General features: G+C 39.8%; 1 protein-coding gene across 1 annotated transcript in view; it reads right to left on the bottom strand.

Annotated features, from left to right (window-relative positions):
• MTM1 (myotubularin 1) overlaps nucleotides 1-20,748 on the bottom strand; it is a 63,379-nt gene extending 42,631 nt beyond the window's left edge. Inside the window, exons 1-2 of the mRNA XM_075184248.1 lie at nucleotides 20,655-20,748; nucleotides 3,268-3,340 (exon numbers count right to left, since the gene is read on the bottom strand). Coding sequence (XP_075040349.1) covers nucleotides 3,268-3,330 — 63 coding nt within the window. The 5' untranslated portion in view covers nucleotides 3,331-3,340; nucleotides 20,655-20,748. The remainder of the gene's footprint in view (nucleotides 1-3,267; nucleotides 3,341-20,654) is intronic.
• Nucleotides 20,749-21,339: the final 591 nt, after the last annotated feature.

Raw genomic sequence — 21,339 nt, 5'->3', positions numbered from 1 at the left:
ATGTTGCTCATGCAAATAACTGTTGTGCTTTTTGTCATGTGGGGTAATGGGAGCCTTCTGCACCTCGCTCTACCCCCAAAGCATTCTATAATGATGTGAGGGATCTCCATTACCCGCTGACTAGTATTTATGGGTGGAGTTACAATACAATACTCTCACATAAGCTCATTAATAAAATATTCTTCATCACTTAGTACTTGCTGACACTAAGCAATACCCTTGATTCTCATCTTCACTGTAGTAATCCCATGGGTAATTTTGCTCTCTCAAGAGTTAGATTTCAGAGATCAGAGAAGAATCTATATAATATAGACTTCTGAAAATCTCCAGTGTGTGTTGGTAAATAGTTTTTTCACTAGTTTGAAGATTTTTATTTGCTTGATTTTTAAATCACTTGGACTAGACTCAGACCAAGATTGAGAAACAAGTGTGCCCATATAATTTTATTTTACCAAGTGGATCCCCACTGATAAGGACCAAAATTATTACTTGACTGGTCTTAGAACAGAAGTTGGCAAACAGTACAATGTTAATGAAATATAAGTAGTGTGGATATGTGGGATGGGGGTAAATCCTGGGAGGTGGGATTTACTGATTCTGCGTAAATCAAGCCTTAATACACCAGGAGGCCCATTATAATGTAGGCATGACATATGCAGAGTAGTCTTTATGGTCTACTGCAAACCCAGACATAATGCAATAATGACCGAAGATTCACACATGAATAATGTTTGAAAGGCACATAAAAGGTACATAAATATGTATTAAATAAAGGTAATAGTAATAACAGCGATAGGGATTTCTCCTTGTATATCTTTGAAATCCTCAATGATTTTGCAAATACAGATTATTATTTATTTATATATAGTGACACTATGCAGCGCTTAATAGAGAACATTTCACATCGGTCCCTGACCAACTGGCGCTCACACTTTAAATTCTCGCACACACTGACTTTTTTCTTTTTAGCACTAAATAACCTACTAGTAGGTTCTGGACTGCAGGAGGAAACCGATAAACTAACGAACTCCACCCAGTTAGCTCCCTGGTCCCGGCATTGCCAACCACTATGCTGACTACATTTAATATTAGAGGGTGGGATTAATGTTTTATTTTTTACATAGTAATATGTACATGAAGCATTTACCCTGGGACAGAGTCCCTAATATATTATGACCAGTATTATCTGTTCTCAGCTTCCAAGTTTAACTTCAGCCTGTGCTACACTCTTCTGTAGATCAGCTTTAGAGAATGTCATCTCAGATGGAGTGGGGACAGAGCACAGATTTTAATTTTAGCTAAAGGATTAAGCGTTATGTAATAAGTAAAACATCAAGCCCCTCCGCCCACTAGCCATGGCCCCAGAGGCTGCTCCATGCTGACGTTTATTCTCAAAGCTCTGTGCTTAGCACCTCGGTGCTGGCTGAAAACCTGGGCTGTGGGACGCTGTGGTGGGAGAGGGTGAGCAGGATGAAAACCTGGGCTGTGGGACACTGTGGTGGGAGAGGGTGAGCAGGATGAAAACCTGGGCTGTGTGACGCTGTGGTGGGAGAGGGTGAGCAGGCTGAAAACTTGGTCTGTGCGACACTGTGGTGGGAGAGGGTGAGCAGGCTGAAAACCTGGTCTGTGCGATACTGTGGTGGGAGAGGGTGAGCAGGCTGAAAACCTGGTCTGTGCGATACTGTGGTGGGAGAGTGTGAGCAGGCTGAAAACCTGGTCTGTGGGACACTGTGGTGGGAGAGGGTGAGCAGGCTGAAAACCTGGGCTGTGGGACACTGTGGTGGGAGAGGGTGAGCAGGCTGAAAACCTGGGCTGTGCGACGCTGTGGTGGGAGAGGGTGAGCAGGCTGAAACCCTGGTCTGTGCGACGCTGTGGTGGGAGAAGGTGAGCAGGCTGAAACCCTGGTCTGTGCAACACTGTGGTGGGAGAGTGTGAGCAGGCTGAAAACCTGTGCTGTGGGACACTGTGGTGGGAGAGTGTGAGCAGGCTGAAAACCTGGGCTGTGGGACACTGTGGTGGGAGAGGGTGAGCAGGCTGAAAACCTGGGCTGTGCGACGCTGTGGTGGGAGAGGGTGAGCAGGCTGAACACCTGGGCTGTGCGACGCTGTGGTGGGAGAAGGTGAGCAGGCTGAAAACCTGGGCTGTGGGACGCTGTGGTGGGAGAGTGTGAGCAGGCTGAAAACCTGGGCTGTGCGACGCTGTGGTGGGAGAGTGTGAGCAGGCTGAAAACCTGGGCTGTGCGACGCTGTGGTGGGAGAGTGTGAGCAGGCTGAAAACCTGGTCTGTGCGACGCTGTGGTGGGAGAGTGTGAACAGGCTGAAAACCTGGTCTGTGCGACGCTGTGGTGGGAGAGTGTGAGCAGGCTGAAAACCTGGTCTGTGCGACGCTGTGGTGGGAGAGTGTGAGCAGGCTGAAAACCTGGTCTGTGCGACGCTGTGGTGGGAGAGGGTGAGCAGGCTGAAACCCTGGTCTGTGCGACGCTGTGGTGGGAGAGTGTGAGCAGGCTGAAAACCTGGGCTGTGCGACACTGTGGTGGGAGAGTGTGAGCAGGCTGAAAACCTGGGATGTGTGACGGTGTGGTGGGAGAGTGTGAGCAGGCTGAAAACCTGGGATGTGTGACGGTGTGGTGGGAGTGTGTGACCAGGAGGGTCAATAAGAAGCCACAATTGTTAACATTGTAGCTTCTGATTGGTCCTCCCACTGACAGCCCCCTTACACAACCATTTAAAAGTGTTCACCGTATAAGGTGGTAATGGAGCTTTAGAGACAATCAAAGTGCATCTTTATTTATGTCGGATTTTGAGGGGGTCATCTAAATGCATATGGCTGAATTTCTTTACAGGGTCACACTCTTGCATTGAAAATCATGCACACTTTTCCATCCTAGATACATCTAAAGAAAAGAGACGTCTCTAATGACAGTGAACAAAAATCTTGGGGGAAAAAAACATTTAATGCCATTTCTCACATATGAAGAGATTAGAGATAGCATTGTATGACATGTTAAATCATGGGCATACAATAACGATAAGATATCCCTACATGTGAGACAAAAGAATACAGTACAAGTTGTTTTAATTAAAAAAAAAAATTCTGTCAGGGTATAATGAGTCAGAGTGATAAAACAAAGCTTTCGTGCTAAATATGTTAAGGTTTGTGTGACCCTCATACTGGCAGAGAGTTAAATAACTAAAGATTTCCTCAACCTTGGTTGAATTTCCACATGAGAAAGGGTGCTGTAAACATTAACTGCAGACTTGTGCTTACCTTCCTAATTGAGGCATTTTCCAGGGAGTTTGAATTGAATCGTGTCACTGAGGATGTGGCCATGATGAGAAATCTTTAAAAAAGGAAAAAAAAAGAAGACGATTTATACGTGATGGCAGGAAGACTCAATTGCACAAGACAATTCTTTGCAGATGGATACAGTATTTTATAGAAATGCTGTTGACAGCCAGGTATCACTTGTGAATGAGGGGAATGTCTGCCAAGAGCTACAGCTGCTTAACGCCTCTGCCTGTGAGAAGTGTATAGAATGGATCTGTTTAAGTGTCAATATCAGAGGTTGAAGCACAGTATCATCTAGTCATACTAACAACATCTTGCATTCTTAGCTCCTAGTGTTATAATAGCTCCTACATGTCACAATGGTAACTCATGAAATGTCCGGGAAACTCCTGACTTTTTGGGAGCTCTCCCAGACTCCAGGGAGAGCAAGACAACCTCCCGTATCCTGCCCACGTCGTTGGTGAAGTGGGTGGGGGCAGGGATAATCGCGGCATATTGGCGCTATTCGTGTGGCCACGCCCCCGAGGCGCAGCATGGAGATCTCCCCTCCCAGAGGCCAGGTCTCCAAAGTTGGTATGTATGTGGTAACTGCCACCAATCAAATATCTATCAGCTACGCATAGAACCGCCACAGAAAGGAGAGCTGTGGAGTTTTCCTCCATTTTCACAGAAATTTAAACTTAACTTTTAAAGCCTCAAGCAAGAGTTGATCAAGCAATGAAAGGAAGTGAGCTGCATGCATATATAAAGTGTTTTCAAATATATGTATTTTAAAAAAAAAAGTAAAAACGGGAGAATTTTCATATAGGCCAAAGAGGGGCCACATGAAAGAGGCGGAGGGCCACTCATGTAGTCCTTCAGCCTTCAAAGGGGCTGCACAGAGGAAGGAGGGAGGGCACAGTGCACAGTCCTCCTCCAGGTATGCAGCGAGACTTTCCTGCATTGTGCTGGAGGTTATGCGCAGGTGAAGGCTTGGCGGGCTGCCTGTTACCCACTGCTGTTATAGATGCTTGCTACACCTGTATTTCTACTTTTCTATAATTAACAGACAGTTGGTGGCCACAGAAAACCATTACAGGACAACATCATACCAGCACTTAAATGTCCCTTCCATCTGCAATAATGGGGAGGCCCAAAACACTGCAAACCAGGGTGAATAATCTATCTGGCTGTGCCACACAGGTGGCAATGAATGACGAGACCCTTCCTAAAATAAAAAACAAAAACTATCCGGTGTATACTATTCACTTCAGTAAGTGGTGGATAGCACAGTTCTAAGTAAACTTTGCCCCATCTGTAGATTTCATCCTTTAAGTGCTACAATATTTTATAATGCCAATATACACCTCCCTCATTACATCACAGGAAAAATAGCACTAAAATGCACACCCATGATCTGAGATTTATGCATGCCCCCATTCTCAATATCTCTTCCAAACATTGGAACACAGCAAGACAATGGCAGGGGAGAACCGACAACTAATATCTACCTACTGTCATACATTTTATCTACTCTGTACTGTACACAGATCTGACACACACACATACTCGATTTAAGCAATTTACAAGCAGGGCCTTCCTTTCTCTCTGCATTTCTCTACCTTGAATGATCATGTTTTATGTATGGTTTGTTTTCCCACTGTCCGGCACTGCTGAGCACTCTGGAGCCTTACAAAGACACAAACAATAGTAATAGTGTGCACTCTACTTACAATAAAACGAGTGAATAGTCTAAAAACACCCTGAACTTCAAGTAAAATAAGGGAGAAAAAACTATACACAAGATACCACATTGGATTTTACAACATAATTTTTAAGAATAAACCTTCAGATTTATGGGCAGAAATTAAGAAAATTGCTCTACAGTAGAAAATATTGTACTTGGTTATTTTTTGAAGAGTAAAAAGTGAGAAAAAAGGTGTAAAATTGGTAAAACAGACCCATAGAAAAAGTATTAGGGATTGAAAATGGGAGAGAGACAGGAAAAAAAGGGAGATTCCAGGAAAGTACAAATAATTGGAATGTAAAATGGGGGGGTTTGGCTGTAATATATCCAGTGAAACCAAGTTCATGGCACTGAACCATCTAAGCCAACACAGCACAATCAGTGACAATCAGGGTCACAAGTAGGATATCAAATAATGTTTTCTGCAAAAAGGAAAAAAGAAAAAAAAACAAAAAACCTTGAAATACAAATTGCTGCAGGCTAATTATGAAACATGGTTTATCATTTTAGACAGAGTACAAATAGATATAATTCGATTTCAAGACTCTTGCAGAGTAGGGAAAATAAATTTAAGATTCAAGAATTCCCCATGGCAAATTGATAACAGCAGGGCAATGAAGTAGAACAGGCTAACAACATAAGCAATAAGGGAAAAAGGCTCACACAGAACAGGCTGCAGTATGTGGAGATGAGCTGAATTCAATTTATGTTCACCGTAGTAAGTGACCAGCAAAAAATAAATGGCAAGGTTGTAATACATTTGTATGCACTGTGGTTCTCAGAATAAGCTGTTCAGCTAGAATGCAGCAAACAGATTTGTTCTTAAAATTGATCATCATGCAGGAAATAAAAAGAACAAATAAATTAGTTATAATGAACACCTAGCTTTCAAGCTAAATTTTAACTAAAAATAATAGAAACTATGTACAAACAGATGTGAAAGCTTTAGTGCCAAAAATCATGATTTTAAAGTGAAATGATTTTGATTAACTTAAGTAGCACTGATGTTGAGGTCTACGAAGAACATTTTGAGTTTTAGGTCTACTAGTAAAAAAACAAAAAAAGTGCTTCCCCTTACGATCTCCTCCAGAATGATCTGCTGTAGATCAGGCTGGAATTTCGATTCCAACTGATCTACACTATTAATATTTCAGAGAAAATGAATACTAATTGGGCCTGTGCCATCAGCTTCCAAGACACACTAGACATCAGAATCAAAATGCAAACAAATTAACTATGTCTTTCACTACAAAAAATATATCTAGTAAAGGATTAATGAATGATAGCATGTTAAAAAAAATATTTTTAACACTATTACCATACTGACTCCACAGTGGCTCCATGTAGCAATACTTTGTATTTTAGCTTTAACAGAATCAAAATATCCCATGAGCTGCAGAAGGCATTCTCCATCAGTTGAGGAGCGATTCTTCTTTATATGAAATTCCAAAACAACGCTTACTTGAGTTCTACGTTAAAGGAGTGTGATCTCTTCAGTCGTCACAGGACAGCTTAATGTGAAAAGTGTTGCAGACAAAAAAACAACTTAACATTTAGTGTGAGGTGGGAGCTTCGTGCATGTGTTTTTAAGCAAAAAAAAAAAACCAACACTTTTTGTTGTTTTTTTATATAGGACTTTTTCTGTGAAATGACAATAAAGATCCTATTAACCCCTATGCAAAAAATTATTTAAAAAAATTCTCTCTCACCCTATTAACTACCCAAGTACTGCCACCACTAAGATTTGGTTACAAAGCTGACACTGAGGTATCCTTCAGTTATTCCCTGCCTTATCTCAAAATATAAAATTACATAAAGAGGTAAAAACGCAAACCAGTTTCTTGCAATAAACATGAACAAAAACACAATTGAATACGCTTTGCTTAATTCTTCCACCTTTAGAAAGTTCTGAAGGTGGACAGATCCTCAGGAGCAGACTGACCACCAAGAACAGACAACTGTTCACAATTTTCAATACGTTTTTAAAACCACTTTTTTTCTTCCCACCTCAACCCCTCTTCCTTGTGACCTCACTGAAACAGTGAAAAAGCACAATGCGTTAATAGTTCATGGAAGATGCACTAACAATACAATACATCACTAACTAAAATATATCTTATGCTTTTTCCCAGCGCATGTGTGAATGAGCCCTCAATGTTCATAGTTATTAAAAAAAATAATTCTACAATGAAAGTAATAGTAAAATGGAACTGCTGGGTAGCACGCAGAGGACTTTAGACACAACAAACTAATTCACTCAGGTAACAATAGTCCCAGATTGTTGTAATAAAAATATAGTCTGTTACCAAGCAACCATTACACAAAACAGTCACTCATGAATCAACACATCAGCGGTACAAATATGGAATGTAATGGGAAAAGCAGATAATTTAATTTACTCCTTTTAAAAAGCATTAGATACCAAAAGCTACAAGCAGGATTATGAATACTAATGTTACGGCTTAGAATTACTTTAAAAGCCACACAAGTAGGCAGTTATTTTCCATAACTCTGATTAAATGCCAATCCCAAAACAGAAGATAATCTGAAAGTTAACCGATTTCAATATCAGTCAATTAAGTTTTTCTGTAACTGTTTGTAGATGAGCAAAAGTGGTAGATGGGAGCAACAGAATGTGCACGGCAATCATTCTGCTGCTGGCAGCCACCTATAAGTGTCAATGTACCACTTCCAAACTGTTGAGCGCATTGGAATATTAATGGTAATATCACAATCTACAAAACATCAAATAAAACGGTTTGTGTGCACTGCTCAATTGAACACAGGCCAAGTTTACAACCCACTGTGTGTCCAAGGTGCATGCGCAATGTGCAGTGGGCCGTAACTAGGGCTGTGCGACAGGGGCGACCGCCCAGGGCGCAACGCTGAAGGGGGGAGCAATTTAGGAATATTTTAGGTTAATTCGTTTAAAATTGAGGGCTAGGGGGGCGGCATTTGTCTTTCTCGCCCAGGGCGCTAAAATTCTTAGTTACGGCTCTGGGGCACAGGTTAAAACAAGCCGGATGCTTCATCTTCAATTCAAATAGAGGTGTGTTTGACATCCGTGCCATTGTGAACGTCACTTAGTCTACTATCCAACTCCATACCCTAAAACATTTGGGCGTGCTGTGGCATAATGGGAACGTGGACTTTGGAAGTGCTAGGCTGCCCGTTCTCTACTCCCCTCAAAAACCTTCATTGCCAACAACAGCAGCAGTCCCAATCAGAACTGCAGGACAGAGCCCTCAAATCGGGTGTGTCCTGCCTAATTCGGCATTACAATACCCCTGTCATAAGTAGATCTGACCTCACTATCACAAGAGTGGACAGTTCCTGCAGTTCCTCATTGATTTGAAGAATGAATACAATTAGGTGATTAAACACAGCTTACAGCTGCACTACCACCTACATTTTACTAAAAAAAAAAAAAAAAAAAAAAAGTCTCTTCTATCGTCAACATTTTATATCATGTTAACAAAAGTAAGCTACAAACTCTCCTTTTATCTCTACGTTGTCAATACAGTCGTTCAGTCAAAAATGTTTACCTGTCCTTTATTTCCACACATATTATTCTACAAGTTAACCCGTGTATGATACTCATGCATTCTAGTCAAATCAAGCTACTTAAGGTGTTAAAAGGGTTCTTGTCATGCATTTGGGCCATAGCCCAGGTCTCAACCACCAACCACTCCCCACTGTCACCCCTGGCAACCACCAACCACTCCCCACTGTCACCCCCAGCAACCACTCCCCACTGTCACTTCTCCTTCAAGAAATATATATATATATTTTTTTTAAATCTTTATAAACACTTTTAACAATTAACAAATTAAATTAACAAATTAAAAACATCTTGGTAAACCAAATTTCAGCCCTTTCTGATTTTTTTTTCCACACACACTAAGAATTTAGTAGGTCAGTGTATAACTCCGCCCAGCAGGTGGTGCTGCAGCTTGGTTTTATTTTTTCCACACACACACACACAGACAGACTAACACACGCCACTAGACATTTATATTATAGATATAGGCTTCTTTTCTCATTAGACAGCATTCAAAAGGGGTGTTTGTATTGGCACACATTTTCCTGAAATAGTACCAAGTTGTGCAGAGCATCTTGAGTCTAAAAGCAGTGCTATATTTGTAATTATTTTAACCAAACACGTCAGACAAGTGCCAACTGCAGAATGTGAGAAAGTACTGTCACCAATGTTAAAACCAATAACGTCTTGAGCTGTAGATCTCTACGTAATGGGAGTATGTTTTAAGATGAATGTTATTGCTTTTTGCAAGGGCTTCATGTATATGAAATCCATGCAAGATGCACGCCATACACCTGTCCACAGGATCTAGTAGAACAACCTACAGTGTAGGCACTAAAATCAGTGGGGTTCAAAGTTTACGTACTGCGTTTTCTGCTTATATGAATGTCCAGGTTTGGTAAGGAGTAATCATTTTAAGAAACACTATAGGACTACATTCTGTGGCTTAAGTTGACTGGTGGAGAATCTTTGACTTTTAAACTTTAACAACACAAAACTTTTGTTATAGCAGACCAAATAAAACAAAACTCAAAAAGAGCCAGATGAAGAGTTGCCTAATGCCTTTACCAAATCCAAACTATTCTCACCATATGGGACTAATTAATTATCCAACCTTGGCAAGTTTATGTCAATCACTGGATCCAGTACAGATTTTCTATTACATAACTGGAAAGGCTCTAGTATGGCTTGAAGCATGAAGTGCTAGCACAATATGCTGTTTCCACATATATTATTGTTATTTTATAGGTGGACTGGGTGCCACTGCAGAGCAGAGCATGAGAGCGACTCAGAACAATAGTGTCTCTCTAAACTTTGACATCTGTCAACTCTTAAAAGCTTTATTGTTCTCGAGAGGAACCATGAACAGCAACAGCCAAGAAATCAAACACAAAAGATATAAAGAAAGAATTGTGCTCGTATTTTCCCTCAGTACAATCCTTCCTCGGGGAAACTGGTTGGCAGCTATAAAGCATCAGCAGCACTAAACTCGTCACCTATGGTTTACAGGATACTTCTAGCTGGAACCTGGAGGCTTTTAGAGAATATCAGCTCCAATATAACAGAAAAAAAAGGATGTGAAACAATAACTAAAACTGGGTAAAGAGGACCTGGGATCTCAGAGTCCCAGGAATATATACAAGGTATAAAAAAAATAAATAATAATTCTTGCCCTTGGTGACTTTTTCCCCCATCCTTCAAAGCCTTCTGATCCTCTAAGATTTTTCTCACATAATTCCTCCTACTTTTGCTACTTAGAACACATTTATAGGTTATTACTGACAACTTGGGAGGTCTAGGGATTTTACAAGAAGAAAGTTAGGGTACCAGAATGATGTTAAAATTAAAATATGTATCTCTTATGCATTAAAAAGACTTAATGAGTGTAACTTTATTTTGTTTAAAAAGAGAAAATATTTAAAATATAGATAACAAATATTTGATATAAAGTGTTCACTGTATTTGGGTTGATATCTGCCACATCTTTTATTTTTCACCCCCAAAAATATCCATATAAAGTATTTAGGGAGAGGGCAAAACACAAGAGTGATGATTAACACTTTTATATGCTTTCCACTGATAATGAGCTATCCCCCACTTAGTGTTGTATATCTATACTTTATATGCAACGCGGCCTTCTCATCTCTGTCTGTTTTACCCAGTATTGTTTATTATTGTGTTTGTCCACAACTGTAAAGCGCTACAAAATTTGCTGGCCCTATAAAAAAAATGTTGATGATGATAACAAGTTTCTTGCTAGGTTCCAAGCATGTAGTCTTTACTTCCACGTTGTTATGCATTTTTTTGTTAATCCGTCTGCATCAGAATTATATATATCAGAAGTAATGTGTCGGCTGGACACAGTGTTTAGCATTTCTCAGACCTGAATATAAGAAAAGGGCAAAAACAAATGGAAAATCTAGATTGTCCCACTTTGGGATTAAGGCAGAAGTGAACATGGACAATATAAATCTACTAACTAATACAGTATTTATAGAGGGGACGGGAGAAATTGATAAACGCATCTTCTTTTTAACAGTCATTCTGATTTAAGGTTTAAAAGAACACGTGACGGTAAGGAGGGGATAACCAGGTTGTAAATTGGTTTAGATGAGAGACATTTTTTAATAACTGGAAGACCCCTAACCCCAATGTCAGAGGGTCTAATTAGGATGGAGAGTCTAAGCCTAGACATCCAGACAAATTGGATAATCGACTTCTGGATTTGGCTTAAGAATATTCCCCAAAATTTGAACTGGGATTCTCTAAAACATATAGAAAATATGAGGAAGAGTATTAATTTTGATGACTGCAATTCACTCCAAACCAGGGGGAAAAAAAAAAAAGATATGAGGGACGGAATGTTTTCCTTGTATTGAGTATAATTGGTGATGTAAATCCCAATTAAAATTATAATTGTGGTAAGTTCAAGTTTTTGGCAGATATACTGTATGAATGAAGGAAAAGGGCTGCTGAACATTTGATTTATGACCCTATATGTCAGAGTACCTTTAGGACTTATATATCATCAACATTTATTTATGTAGCGCTTTACAATTGGGAACAAACATTAATAAAACAATACTGGGTAATATAGACAGAGAGGTAAGAGAACCCTGCTCACAAGCTTACAATCTATGGGACAATGGTGGGAGTTTGAAACACAAGGGCATGTGCTACATCATATTGCACACTGGACCAGCTAGAATGCAAAGGTAAAAGTACTGAGTGGGCTGTGTGATCAGTCACACAGCAATGTTGGTCAGAGGGTTGATGTCTTGTGTTAGCTGTGTAGAGGGTGGTAATAGGATAACCTAGGGAGATTAAGATGGTGGTTGGGGAATATCATAAGCTTGCCTGAAGAGAACACTTGCATGTTTGAAGACTAGAGGAAAGTCTTACTTTGCGAGGGAGGGAATTCCACAAAGAGGGTTCAATCCGAAAAAAGTCCTGTAATCGAGATTGGAGGATGTGATGAGGAGAGTGGAAGAGAGACGCAGATCTTGTGCAGAATGGAGGTGTCGAGTTGGGAGATATTTTGAGACAAGCGAGGAGATGTATGTCGGTGCAATTTTGTTGACGGCCTTGTATATTAGTATTAGAATTTTATATTGGATTCGGTGAAATACAGGCAACCAATGTAGAGACTGAGAGTGGCTCAGCAGAGGAAGAACGGTTTGCAAGGAAAATTTATCTAGCCGCTGCATGCAAAACAGATTGTAGGGGTTCAAGTCTGACTTTGGGAAGACCAGTGAGGGGGGATTGCACTAGTCGATGAGGGAGATGATGAGTGCATGAATTAAGGTTTTTGTGTAAGATATTTAGGTATTCTGGAAATGTTCTTTAGATGTATGTAACATGATTTAGATATAGAGTTGATGTGGAGAATAAATGATAGTTGTGAGTCAAGGATTACACCTAGGCAGCAAGCTTGCTGGATGGAATTTATGGTCATGTTATATATATATGTTTGGAAGGGTGAGAGGAGAGGGTAAGGAGAATGTCATCAGCAAAAAAATATAATGTGTAGTCCCTGTTCCTTACTTCTATTTCACTCAGATTATGGTTTTTTCCTAATGAGGTCTGATAGAGCTGCTATTACAAGTAAAATAAGAGAAGCCATAGGGCTACCTTGCCTAGTGCCATTACCTATAATAATATCTGAGCAATGTTAGCCATAAATGGATCCTTCTAGGTGACTTTCTTAAAGGGCCCTGATAACAATAAGGTCATCACAATTGGAAATTTCTACAAAGTCCCAAACATAAGAAGCAACAGGATTTGGTCAAAAGCTTTCTCAGTGTTTAAAGAAAAGAGTATGGGGTTTTGTTAAATAATTTTATTAGATGAATGGTTCACCTGGTATTTACTTAGCTTGTCTTCAAGGAACAATTCCCAATTGATCACTGTGAATTATGGAGGGGGGGATTTTATCAAGTTGAGTGGTGAGGATATTTGAGAAGAACTTATTAATTATTAGGACAAAAATGTGTACAAGAATAAGGGTCCTTAACAGGTTTATGTACAAGAGTAAACTTCAAAATCATAGGAGAATAACGATTTACTCTTAAGAACATCAACTGAGGAGGATACGTAGACGTGGAGCTAGAATGTGCTGAAAAGTGTCATAATAAACAGCTGAGAAGTTCCCACGTTCTGGAGCCCACACGGCTATTTGGCCATTAATAGCTTGGGTGACTTCCTCTATGGTAATCTCCGTTCGCAGTAGCAATTTAAGAGTTTGAGGACTTTAGCAAGTGACCTCCATAAAAGGAAGGAATTAATACATTTGGTTAGAGCAGGGTAAGATTTAGCATTAACTGGGGATATTATAAAGTTTCTGATATAATTTTTCAGATTCATTATTTTGGTGGGATCTTATACGTAAGGGTCCATTTACTATATTTAATTGCAACAATATTTCTTGAAGGCAGTCTATACCTCAGTTTGTGTGCATCTCTTTTTCCATAATACATCTGGTTATGACAACTTAATGCTTGAGCAAATAAAAGAATATTCAGTTCCCCTCTATTTTAATCAAAACAATAGTACATATGGACAATTAGGATTTGTGCTGGGCCTCTACGTTCTGAAGTTGGTCAGTCAGACTTAAAAAAGGTTATTGTCAGACCAGGTTTTGGGGAATAATAGGAGTATCTGAATATCTTGAAAGATGACTCTGGTCATGGGGGCATATAGCTCCACTTACATATCTGTCATAGTATATCACCCAACATCAGGGTCCATTATCTAGGTCAGTGATGACTAACCTGTGACACTCCAGGTGTTGTGAAACTACAAGTCCCAGCATGCTTTACCAATATATAGCAGCTTATTGCTGGAAGGGTATTCTGGGACTTGTAATTTCACAACACCTGGAGTGTCACAGGTTAGCCAACACTGATCTAGGTTGAGGTATGCAGAGATGGAGAAATTGTAAAGCAAAGAATTATTATTCAAATCTCAAATATGGTAAACTTAAGCGAAATACTAGAAATTACAGGGCAACCTCCAAGGTCAAAACACTGATATAGCTAGTTCGGGCCTCCAAAACTGCTGTAATAAGGCTGGATATGTAAAAAAAGAAAGTTAATATGTGCCCAGGCTCACAGAAATTGGACAGATGGTGTAAGCCCAGTTTGGATCAGAAAGGGGGGTGGGGGACGGGATAGAAAGAAGGAGCCACAATGCCAGAGACAACCCGGCAAGTAAACGCACGTTGCCATGTAGAGAACTGAAGTCTCAGATTGTAGCATGCATGTATTTCATACAATAAGTGTCATAACCTACTTATTACTGCTTATTCCAAGGAGCTGTGAGGTATTTCCAGTTGTCTGATAATTGGCAAGTGACCACAGCAACTATATGTCTAATTAGTTTATTTTGGTGTCAGGAAGTTGAGGGGACAGAAAGCAAAAGAACGAACTTAGTCAGCAGAGGGATGTCCATCTGTGTTATTTTTAAGATGAGGTCCTTATATCCTTCCAGGGTAGAGCAAGTTTAGGGCAACCCTACAAAATGTGAAGAAAGGAGCCTAGTTGAGAACCTCTCCAACATCTGTCGGAGTTAGGATAAAGCTTATGTAGTTTACAGGCAGTAACGGTACAAAAGGTTACAAGCGTTTTCTTTCATTCTAACACAAATTGAGCTACTGGTGGTGTTTTCTCTTATCTTTGCCCAATCCTCCTTAATCCATTTCACTTTGTGGGGGTCTTTTTTAGAGAACTGGGGTTGATTAGCTCAGAATAGATACCGGAGATTGCGTTGCAGAGACTGGTTAAAAAAAAAGAAAAAATATTTCAATGGGATGTTATATTGTTCTTAAAGTTCTGAGAACCGGGAAAAGATATTGGCTTACTCAAAGTCATTCAAATACCAGTTGTATCCCAGGGGTCAAAAGGATGAAACTGCCAGGCTGGAGGGAATTTTGGATTGCTCCAATGAAGAACAATTGGAGATGGACAAGGGACTAAAAGAAAGCACTTTGGAGTCCCAATGGAGAAGTAGAATGAAACTACTGGGTGTGATATAGATAAGGGGGATGTCAGTAAGCCGGAGGAGAGATGAGAACAGAGAGGGCAGGGTAACTGGCGTGATAAAGCTGATGAAACTGCTATATATATATATATATATATATATATATATATATATATATATATATATATATATATATATATATATATATATATATATATATATATATATATATATACACACACACATGCACACACACATATATATATATATATATAGACACATTACACATTAGTGAATGAAGGGTAAACAAAGCTTCATACCTCAGTGATGTTATGGTTCCCTAGTAAATGCATAGACTGCATTCTCATATTGGTTAAGTTACAAAACAAAAAAATAAAAAATAAAAATAGCAATCAAGAAGGGAGGCGTACCTCCTCTGAGAGTCTGCTTAGACAGTGTATTCAGCACTGGAAAGCCACACTGTCACCAAATACAAAACAAGCTAGTCAAATCGATTATCCTCCTTGTTCGGAACTTGCTAAGCTTCAACAAGTTGAAAATAGAACCTGCTCATGCATCAGGGGTGAAAAACCTGATGCAGTGCTGGGCACGAAACATGTAGGGTGGTCTTGCTGCAAGTTTTATTATCCTGTTTCGCTGGTTGGTCCAGACCTGAGACAGCGCTTTTTGTGACAATACAGATAAGCTCTATTTCTATTTATTATTGTAATTGTTTTTAACCATTGCAATAATACAATCTTTGAAAAATTATTCTACACATGTGTGGCCACTTGTTCTGGCTTTTTCTCTGCTCTTCGTAGGAATTTACTGTTTGTTCCTTGGATTCATATCCTGATGTGGGACGACTTCAGGAGGATTACAGATAAGCCTTTTTGAATTTTATTAATTGTACGCAGTTTATGTAAGAACTTTATACATTTTATTTCTGTTGAAAAATTACTTCATTATGAGCACTCTCTGGTTCTATGTGTGTTTCCATTTCTAGATTGCTCCCTTGCTGGTTGGGGTGTGTTGAGCTGGAGTAGCTGCTATCAAAAGAGACTTTGAGGCTTTTCACGTTGGAGCGCTGATATCAGAACTTTTTGTTTTAATAATATATATATACACACACACACACACACACACACATACATACTAGAGATGAGCGGGCTCGGATTCCGCTAATCCGAGCCCACTCGAACAGTGCGGATCCGAACACTGGTCGGATATTTCTGGCGGGCAAAAAATTGAAAACGAGGCTCTGTCGTCCAAGTCTCGCGAGGGGTGGGAGGGAGGGCCTAGAACAATTCCATCTTGTACCTCTTTTTTTGGCATTATGTGCTCAAGCTACCTCGGTGCAACCTTTTGGCCTAAAAACAATATTGTGAGGTGTTCAGAATAGACTGGAAATTAGTGGAAATGATTGTTATTGAATGTTATTGAGGTTAATAATAGCGTAGGAGTGAAAAAAAAAAAGACAAAATTGGTTTTTAGCACTTATGTTTTTTTCAAAATAAATCCGAATCCAAAACCTTAAATCCGAACCAAAACCTTTCGTCAGGTGTTTTGCGAAACAAATCCGAACCCAAAACCTCAAGCAAATCCGAATCCAAAACACGAGACACCAAAAGTGGCCGGTGCACATCCCTAATACATACATACACTTTCTGTTCCTGGAACTATAGGAAGTGAGAGTGATAATTAACAGCGGAACGTTGCACAGGTATGACATGCAAACTACTGCTTTGTTATGCGAGGGTACAATTATACTGACCTTCTGATTTTGTGACATATCTCGTGATTTCAATTTTCTTGTGTAATTCTATTAATTTATTTTTATTTATTTAAGAAAACCTATACAAAACAAACCTTAACCACCGCCCCTCCCCAAAATAAGCTAGGCTTTATTAACTTTCATAATAGGTAACCCTTTTTATGACTATCTCCAGAGCTCTTAGACAAATGCACAAAACGAAGTGCACAATGTTTATGTAATGCATTTATCAAGAAAAGGTTCATAAAACGACTGATATCACTGTATCAATAAACCATGGACTCCACTACGGGGAAGGTGCAAGTGAGCAACTGTCAGATCACAGATATAGAGAGATAGATAGAATATATATATATATATATATATATATATATATATATATATATATATATATATATATATATATATATAATAAAGAAATGACCACCTTAAAATATTAGGAAGGGCACAGTACAATTACTTTACATCAAAAGTAAAAGTGACTGAAAAAAAATTTATTTCATAGCTATACAAGAGAGTGTAAAGAGCAAAAACAGGATCGGCTAAGAGCCTATTCAATAATTTACCTCCGCCCCTTTTCTGTACAAAAAGAACAGTGAGGGAGGCAGACACAAGCATTATAAAGTGGAACTGAACAGGAACAAATACATTGATATAGCATAGAAGTGAGTGGATGGTTTGTTTTGTTTTCCCCTATAAGTCTGAACAACGCTGTTTACTCATTTAAAAGATGTTTGTACTGCCATATTTATATGAATGTCTGCCCCACGCCAAGTCATTACATTTTTTTATTTTTTTTTTAACTTAAATCTAGGCCATCTTTATAAAGAGTCGACACGTTACAAAGCAGCAAACAATCAAGTCTGTGATTCTCAATAATCTTTACTGGTTCATATATCACAAATAAATAAAGGCAGCAACAGCAAATCATTTCTGTGACCATGAAAATGTTCTTTACTCTTGTATACACAGTGTTGCGCATTTTCAGAACCCTTATCATTGCATCATAATAGCCAGCAAAAGTATTAAAAAGAAAAAAGAAAAAAAGAAAAATAGACATGCTATACTAACTTACACAGATGGAGACCCAGTTATAAATAAGTTAGTATTTTTGGGGTTTTGTTCCACATTGGACCACAAATACTCTAAATACTGAAAGTACAGTATACAAGCCATTTACTGAAACAAACACTAAAGCTTTGTTCACCGGAGACAGGCAAATTACTAAATACCAGTGTATGCAAAGCCAATACCAACAACCTCAAGAACAGCAGCTGCATAATCTTAGCCAATATCAGTGAGACATGAAAGAAGTACAGGCTGCTTTCTGACAGCATACATACCTCAACTGCAATAACTGCTTATAAATTAGTAAAACACAGCCAAAATGTGAAAAAAAAGTATTTATGACAAATACTAACAAACTTACATATTAAATTTACAAACAATGCACAACTGAGTGATTTCATCAATGCTGAGGAAAACAGTTTCAAGAGAAAGAAAATGCGGGAATAAAAAAACAAAACAACAAAAAGAAAACACAATAATTTGTTCTCACTTAACACTGGATTTCTCTATGACTACTGCATTACTGACTAGGCTTATGAGTGGAGAATAAACGTTCATGGGAACTTTAAACCCCCCCCCCCCCCCCCTTTCATACTAAGCCCCATTACCCAGGACGTTTTAATTTTTCCCTTCTAAGCCATCTCTCCTTTAAGACCAATCCAGCTGGTGCCGACTTAATTGACTATCCAGATTTTAACTAAATCTGACAACTGATAACCGTTTTGACAGATATCGGGGTAGCACCCGTTATCAAACAATTACACAACTAACTAGCTAGTAGACTAGTCTGTATACCAGTCGTAGTCAATGTGAAAGGGGTGGAGAGCAGCCCTCCAGCTTTCAACAGGGCAGTCAAAGAAAGAAGGGAGAGGACAGGTATGCCATGTGACATACCTGCACCGTGCAGGCCACGTGACATACCTGCACTGTGCCATGGAGGCCACGTGACATACCTGCACTGTGCCGTGGAGGCCACGTGACATACCTGCACTGTGCCGTGGAGGTCATGTGACACACCTGCACTGTGCCGTGGAGGTCATGTGACACAGAAGTCGGCTGTCACCGATCTGATAAGATCGGGAGCAGACATCTGAAGGGCCATGTGTTGCCCAACGCTAGTGTATACTTTGTAGTATCCTTGTATATTTAATTAATAACACCTTACTTTCCAGATCCTGCTGGTTTTAGAGATCTCGATTTAATAGACCTGAATTAGATTACCAATATTCAATAGTTTCTTTAGAACTATGGGCCTCATTTAAAGTTAGTCGCAAAGAAAAATAAAAGGAGCTAATTTGCTCCTGGACAAATCATGTCCCAATGCAAATATTACAAATGCACTAATGTTTTTGCATGCAAGGGAAAAAAATACTGTTTTTTTCTAGTAGCACACAGATACTGGGCAGCTTTATTTTTAGAGTTGAGCTAGGACACATCCCATCAAAACTCTAAGTCTACCAACACACTTGCTTTGCTCCTATGTCTAAATGAGGCCCTTTGACAATCATTAAGTTTTGTATACTTATATCTTTATTTTTATTTATAGAGTGCAAATATATTACATAGCAACTTACCGAGAATGTTTAATCATTCACATCAGACTGTGCTCCAAAGTAGCTTACAGCCTAAATTCTCTATGAAATAAACACATACTAACATTAACCCACTGGAATGTTTTTCGACTGTGGGGGGAAACCCACCCAAATATAAGGAGAACATACATGTGGTATTGGTGGGGGAATGGCAGGAAAACCAGAGCAATGGGCTTTGAGTTATTCAAGTCAAGAGAAATCAGAGGGAGGGGGCATTATTTAAGGCAAGTAGTGGAAATAATGGCTAATCCAGTGGATCCCAAACTTTCTCACTTCGAGGCACCCCTAGGGTCCGAATAATTTTTTGAAGGCACCCCTAAGCCAAAATAATTACCAAGTAGTCCCCACCTTGCTTACCACCGGCCCTGGCCGCGGCACCCCTGTGAGATCGCCGTGGCACACAGTTTGGGAACCACTGGGCTAATCATTACATTTACAGCAGTAAACCAGATAACACAACTCTTGCAGAGTGGACTACAATAAACGTCACAATTAAATTCCTTATTTTACCTACACAAACATGTTTAACGGTTTAAGGGGGATTTCAATTCCCATCCATAAGCCACCGGTTACTACGGTACCCGAACATCACAGATTTTCCTGTGCTCCTCTATGGGGTGCAGGAAAAATCTGTAATGTTATGCGCTACAAGGCCACAGAGTACATTCCTGAGGTACTGGGTGGAATTTAATCTCCCCCTAAGTTTCCACTCAGTTCCTGGGTCATGCACTACATTAGTTTATGAGCCAAAGCCATTTAATAAACATTTTAGTGCTGTAACCCACAGACAGGCAAACCTCTGGCTCTCCACCTATTATAGAACTACAAGTGACAGTAGGACAACACTATTTCTGTGAGGGTCCAGGTTTCACTATAGATACTACTGCTGGATGTCATCCTCCTCCCCACTTCCAGATATGGACAGGTGCAGAGAGCCTCCATAAATAACACCTGCGTGCTCCCTGCTGCTCAGAGGGTTACAGGAGATAACACATATACAGTGCACCCAGAACAACAACAAGCCCAGTCTGACAGCCGGGCACACCTCACTGCCCCGCCTGGTTCCGTAAAACTAACCAGGGCCGTGTGTAAGTGGGCACCATGCCACACTGCAGCTTTATTAACAGCCCCCTCTCACCTATCGGAGGCCTGGAAGGGGCTCCCTCGGCCCCAGACTGCGCTGCCTACCTGTGCGGTCGGTTCCGCCTCCTGGGCCGACGAGCCTGACAGGAAGTTCTGAAGCCACTGCTCACCTCTCCAGAGAGGGGACAACCCAAGCAACGTCACGTGATGCGAGTAGGGGCCGGGCCCAGGAATTACCAGCGCCTCAGATTGGTCCAGGCGCATCTCGCTGCGCATTGCATTCTGGGAGGTGTAGTTTCTTGTCATCTGGACAAGAAAGAGGTTTTTTTCGAGTTATTTGCACACTAGACAGTAGACAGCTCTCGCTCAAGATGCACTTAGAAGTTTTGTATTTTACTGAAGATGTTATGAAGAGATTAATGAGAAATTAAACGTTGACTGATTATTATGATCAAATGTAATGTACCAAAAGTGAACATAGTATTAAAAACTGTCTTTTTCAATGTGATTTATAATAATTTAGGGTCCGACTTATAACTGGGCAAAATCCCTACAGCTGGTGATAGGGCTTGTTTTTACTGCTCCTTATATATGAAGTGCAATTTTGAATGGTGGCAGGGGCATAGAAAGTGAAGCATGTGGTCCATGCGCTAGGTGTGCTGTGAGCAGGGCCACCTTAACTACAAAAAAACTACAAAAAAATAATTATATATATATATATATATATATAAATAAATAGTGTGTTTGTGTGTAATAAAAAATATATATGTATGTAAAAAAAAGTGATTAT

This window comes from Mixophyes fleayi, chromosome 9 (genome assembly GCF_038048845.1).
Source record: "Mixophyes fleayi isolate aMixFle1 chromosome 9, aMixFle1.hap1, whole genome shotgun sequence".
In the NCBI taxonomy this organism is placed as follows: Eukaryota; Metazoa; Chordata; class Amphibia; order Anura; family Limnodynastidae; genus Mixophyes; species Mixophyes fleayi.
This window is presented reverse-complemented; position numbering and strand designations above follow the sequence as displayed.